At 44.2% G+C, this 5,191-nt stretch overlaps 1 protein-coding gene across 1 annotated transcript in view; it reads right to left on the bottom strand.

The window, feature by feature from the left end:
- The window catches only part of PABPC4 (poly(A) binding protein, cytoplasmic 4 (inducible form)), a 13,250-nt gene extending 8,916 nt beyond the window's left edge, over positions 1-4,334 (bottom strand). The window contains exon 1 of the mRNA XM_009073008.1: positions 4,142-4,334. Within this exon, the coding sequence (XP_009071256.1) occupies positions 4,142-4,334 (193 nt within the window). The remainder of the gene's footprint in view (positions 1-4,141) is intronic.
- Positions 4,335-5,191: the final 857 nt, after the last annotated feature.

Below are 5,191 nucleotides of genomic sequence, written 5' to 3' on the forward strand. Positions count from 1 at the left end.
ACCAGAGGGAACTGTGAAACGTCCCCACAGCAGCCACTGAGACACAGACTAGTTAGGAGCTTAGCCCAGTCCCTTCAGGCTTCCTAAGCATACACTTAAGATACTATTGCACTGCTCTTTCAACAGGTTGCTGCTGCTCCACTCTATTATTATACCCTGCTTGGAGTTGGCTCAGACACTGTGAGCAGGGACAGCCCTACATGGATTCCCTGATTTGAGGGAGGTCTGTCATACCCTCAGGTGGAAACACAATCCCACTAGAGCAGGACCTCAGGAAACATGGAAAGGATCAGCAAGAGTTCTGTGAATGACTCACACTAAGCACATCTGATTCATTTCCTTAATCTGAGCAAACACCTTCTCATTTTCTTCTATTTCAACCACAAAGCTTCGGCCATTTCAGTTCCTGTATCTGTTTCTCTCCCACTGGTTCCTGTCATCCTTCCAGCAGACTCAACTGCAACTCGTATCTAGAACATTAGACACACTCTTAACCCCTTTCAACTTCCTTTTAATTCCTCTTCTATGGCCTTCTGACTAGGGGCTTCCTTTTCATTCCTCTTCTATGGCCTTCTGACTAGGAAAATCATCTGAACACTCACTGCAGTTTGCCTCAGGCCTCGGAGTAATTAACCTCTCCTTGATGCAGAGCTAACACAATGCTGGAATTAGTGACTGTGGTTGAGCAGGATGAAGTCAGAAAACCACATACACCCCCTAAGATTCACCCAGGAGAAACTCCACACAAGTTTTAGTCAGCAAGGATGGAAACGATGCAAACCTCCAGGTTCTCACTTAGGTCACTAAGCAAAAAAAAAAAAAAAAAGGGAAAAAAACCCACTGACAACAACAGCACAGAGTGCAAATTTAGCCACTCATTTCCTAAAGGAGAAGGTGCACACAGAACACATTTAACTCCCTTGGTGGCTGAAGTGAGAGCAAAGTGCTGCTGCAATGGAGCATATGTCTCTTCCCTTTTAACTTCACACCTGCACTTACATTACACAAATCTTCCCTTATGTTATCATCTCCTCTTCAAGGGAGAGAACAAACAAGAAGTTTATCTCTACTCCTCTACAACTTCTTCTTCCAAGACTTATCTAATCTCAGCTCCGGGATCCTCCTTGGCTTGGGAAATATTCTGCTTTCCCTGTACTTTCAGAACATCTTATCTCTGTTTCTCTGCTTCATGACTTGAGTTGTCACGTCATGACCATCAATGCTGGAAACCCTTGGAATGGAATTAAATTGCATGAAGAAGACGTGAAAAGGGAAATTCAGCTTTTCTTTCAAATGAAATGAGTTTTCCTTCACGATTTCCCAGTCAAAGAGGATAAATATTAACAACCACAGCTGAGCAGGAACCAGCTAGAACTTTGAAGCATTTTCCTTAATCTGCCTATCACAGTCTGACAGGCTCAGTATTCAGCATTCCCTGGTTACTACAGCAAAGAACTGCAATCAAAACCAGCAAAGCTCATTGTCCCTAAAAATAACCTCTCTGCAGCAGACTACCAGTGAACAATGCACAGCCTGAAAGCAGCTCCTTCCAGGGTCAAGCATCACTCCACTAGCTAACAAAATGTAAAGAAAGACACAAGTTTTCACCCAGTTTGGACACAAACTCTGGAAGTACAGAAAACACTCAAAATGTAAAACACAAGTTTTCACCCACTTTGGATACAAACTCTGGAAGTACAGAAAACACTCAGGATGTGACATTGTGAGCTCCTCCTGGCCCAGGTAATTAGCTAGTTGACTTGCTCTGTGGCCCTAGGGACAGAGTCCTTTCTACCACCAAAAAAAAAAAAAAGGGTTAAAACTGTTTTCTTCTGATTTACAAGACACTTACCCTTAACACAAGTTTTCACCCACTTTGGATACAAACTCTGGAAGTACAGAAAACACTCAGGATGTGACATTGTGAGCTCCTCCTGGCCCAGGTAATTAGCTAGTTGACTTGCTCTGTGGCCCTAGGGACAGAGTCCTTTCTACCACCAAAAAAAAAAAAAAGGGTTAAAACTGTTTTCTTCTGATTTACAAGACACTTACCCTTCCTCAACAGTTGCCAGGGAAATGTAAACCATCACATAGCAACTTCTTTAACACCTACTGCCACTTCAAACATACAACCTGTCCACAAGAACTTCTCTACATGTTTGCAGAGCACAAAACTTCCCAATTACTTTCAGTGCTGTGTATTGCCACCTTGAAAACAATCCCAGTTTCTGCACGTCACAATAAACCTTATATTCTTCACGTTCAAGTCTGATTTGGAGAGATCACAACACACCAACAATTTTACCTCTTCCAAATTACCTGTTCATGTTCTGCTGCATTACAGGTAGTACAGTAGCTGCCTTTTTTTTGTTTTTTTTTTACTTAAGCAAAGTAACACACACTGCAGTTTGCCACACAGAAGAAATGTGGAGCATTTCAGCAGAGATCTCTTCGTGAGGGCAGGAGGAGCTTGACTATTTCTCCTTCCCAATAGTCACTCAATGATTAGGTTTAAATCACTTGACCTTCTAAGACCTACTAGTAACAAGACACCACTTACTTGCTCCAAGTATCACTCCAAGTCCAGGAGCTTCCTAAAATGTCTGCTGCCTCACCAGGAGCCCAGAATGGTGAAGCTCCCTCTCAACTCCTGCCTAGTTATTACCATAAAAGATTACCTGGGAACATCTTGCAAAGACACTCATTTGTACAAGGTGCAGATGTGACCAGCAACTCTTCCCTTCTCACATCACCTCTACAGATTACACAGCTCTTCTCTAATTTTAGAGAACTTCATCTATACTTTTGCACCACATCATCCCAGCACTTATCTAATCCAAGCCCTGAATTCCTTATTCCTTACTCCTGCTGCTTGTTTTTACATCTCTTATCCTGCAAAACAAGATCAGAGGCAAAGGCAGGTGAGCTGGGTGAGCTGTACCTTCGCTTGTTCAGCACATGAATGAATGTATAAAAGTAGTTTTATAAGAGCAGGACAGGATCACATAGATTCTCAGGCTCTTTCCTTCGCACCAAGAAGTATTAAAACACAAATATTTAGCCTGCATAAAAAGCATTTCTGAGAGTTCCATGATTGAGAAATCACACAGTGGGGTGCAAGCCAGATTTTGATCAGCCTGGCAAGAGAAAGTGCCCAGTCAAATCAGTCTATATCCCAAGGAAAGGACATCAGAAGCTACTTGGACCTGGGGGAAGACGGAAGCTCTGGGAAAATGTAAAGCAGGATAACCTACTACAAGCTAAAGGGAAGTTTATTTGCTGCTCAAGTCTGTGCTGCTGTGAACTGATTCTGAATTCAAGGGAAAGTTCACTCTCACCTATCCTTTGAATGCTGCTAAATCACAGCACAGAGCAATAAAACTTGCACAAGTCAGCAAGCAAAAGCTCTGAAAACTAGGGCAGAAAACGGTGACCCATTTTTCTTCCAGAAAAGACATGTTCCAAAATGACCTCTCCTGTCCCATCTTTCACATGCTGCCTCTGGAATACCTACCTGGGCAGGAAACAAATTCAAGTGTGAAAAAAAAGGAAGAGTCTGGCAAGAGCAAAGCAACATCTGCACATGAGACAACCTGGTATCCCATGCATTGAATTATGCCTCTTCTTTCCCATTAGAGCAAGACCACCACTTTTCCCAGGACTGGGAAACACATCCAGCTGCTTGCACAAACACAGCAGCCCATCAGATATCCCAAATATCAAACTGGAGTGAGTGGAGCAGCCAGAAGATCAGTCAGTTAACTGAGCATTCAACCAGGGTTGACTACCCTGAACTTTTTCTGGGACTGACTGCACAAACACCCATAAAAATAGCCCCAAACAACACCAGAACAAAGAGGAACACAGTGGGGATTGCTCTCTTAGGTGAGGAACAAACCCAAATCTCCAAAATCTGCTGCCAGTAACAGAAGTAGGTCTAATTATCAGAGCTGCCATCAAGACGTGCAGATTATTTTGTCACTAACAAGTGGTTACTTACCCTGCAACTGCAATACTGTGGCAGGCAGCTACATGGTAACACACACCAACAGCAGCGGGAATTTGGGGGGTGGGGAGGAGGAAAAAAAAAGGTGAAAAGTGAAGGAAAAAAGCCAGGGATGTTGTTGCAATCAGCACTTACCATCTGCAGGCTGCTGGAAGTTGACGTAGGCATACCCGAGGGAGCGGCGAGTGATCATATCCCTGCAGACCCGAATGGAGAGCACAGGACCAGCTGGGCTGAACTTCTCATACAGCATTGCCTCGGTGATATCTGGGTGCAGGTCACCCACGTAGAGTGAGGCCATGGGGTAACTGCTGGCTGCAGTGTTCATCTTCCCCTCGCCACCTGCTCCCACCAGGGGACTAAGTTGGGGTTTTTTTCTTAAGGTTTCTCTAAGTCGTGCTCCCACCAGGGGACTAACTTGTGGTTTTTTTCTTAAGGTTTCTCTAAGTCAAGCTGCTGCTAAATACTTAATTTTGAGGCAACACTCAAATTAAAACCTTGGCTCAGCTGGGAGCTGCACACACAGCGTGGGACAGGGAGGCTGCAAGGTAACCAGAGCGTGGGGTGTAACAGCTGTAACGGGAGAACAAGCCTGAAAACCACAAAAAAAAAAAAAAAAAAACCCTGCTAAAGTTAAGCCTCCACCAGAGCAGGTTTCGGACACGAAGCCAAAATTCATTCGCCAGTCTCTTTTCCAAACGTCAGATCGAGACAAAAACCCTTCCACGAGCTGCTAAAAAAACCACGTCCCTTATTTGGCTTTAATTTAGCCCAAATCCTGCGGAGCAGTGTGTGGTCGGTTTCCTAAGGAGGGAGAAAAAATAATTAAAAAAAAACCCCAAACAACAAAAGAAGAAAAAATAAACCTCTTGAAAACATGCATCTACATGAACATTTGTCTTTAAATTAGGTCTTTTTTAGGTTGTTATCCTAGAGAAATAGACAACACGGAGCACTGCGACAGGGCAGCATGTGTGTGGCTGGAGGGAGGGAGGAGGGAAGGAAGGAAGGACAGAGGGAGGGAGGAAAGGAAAGGAAAGAGGGAGGGAGGAAGGGAGGGAAGGAAAGGAAAGAGGGAGGGAAGGAAGGAGGGAGGGAAGGAAGGAGGGAGGGAGAAAAGGAAAGAGGGAGGCAGAGGGAGGGAGAGAAAGAAGGAGGGAAGGAAAGAGAGAGAGAAGGAAAGAG

This window comes from Acanthisitta chloris, unplaced genomic scaffold, assembly GCF_000695815.1.
Source record: "Acanthisitta chloris isolate BGI_N310 unplaced genomic scaffold, ASM69581v1 scaffold7294, whole genome shotgun sequence".
NCBI classification, from domain to species: domain Eukaryota; kingdom Metazoa; phylum Chordata; class Aves; order Passeriformes; family Acanthisittidae; genus Acanthisitta; species Acanthisitta chloris.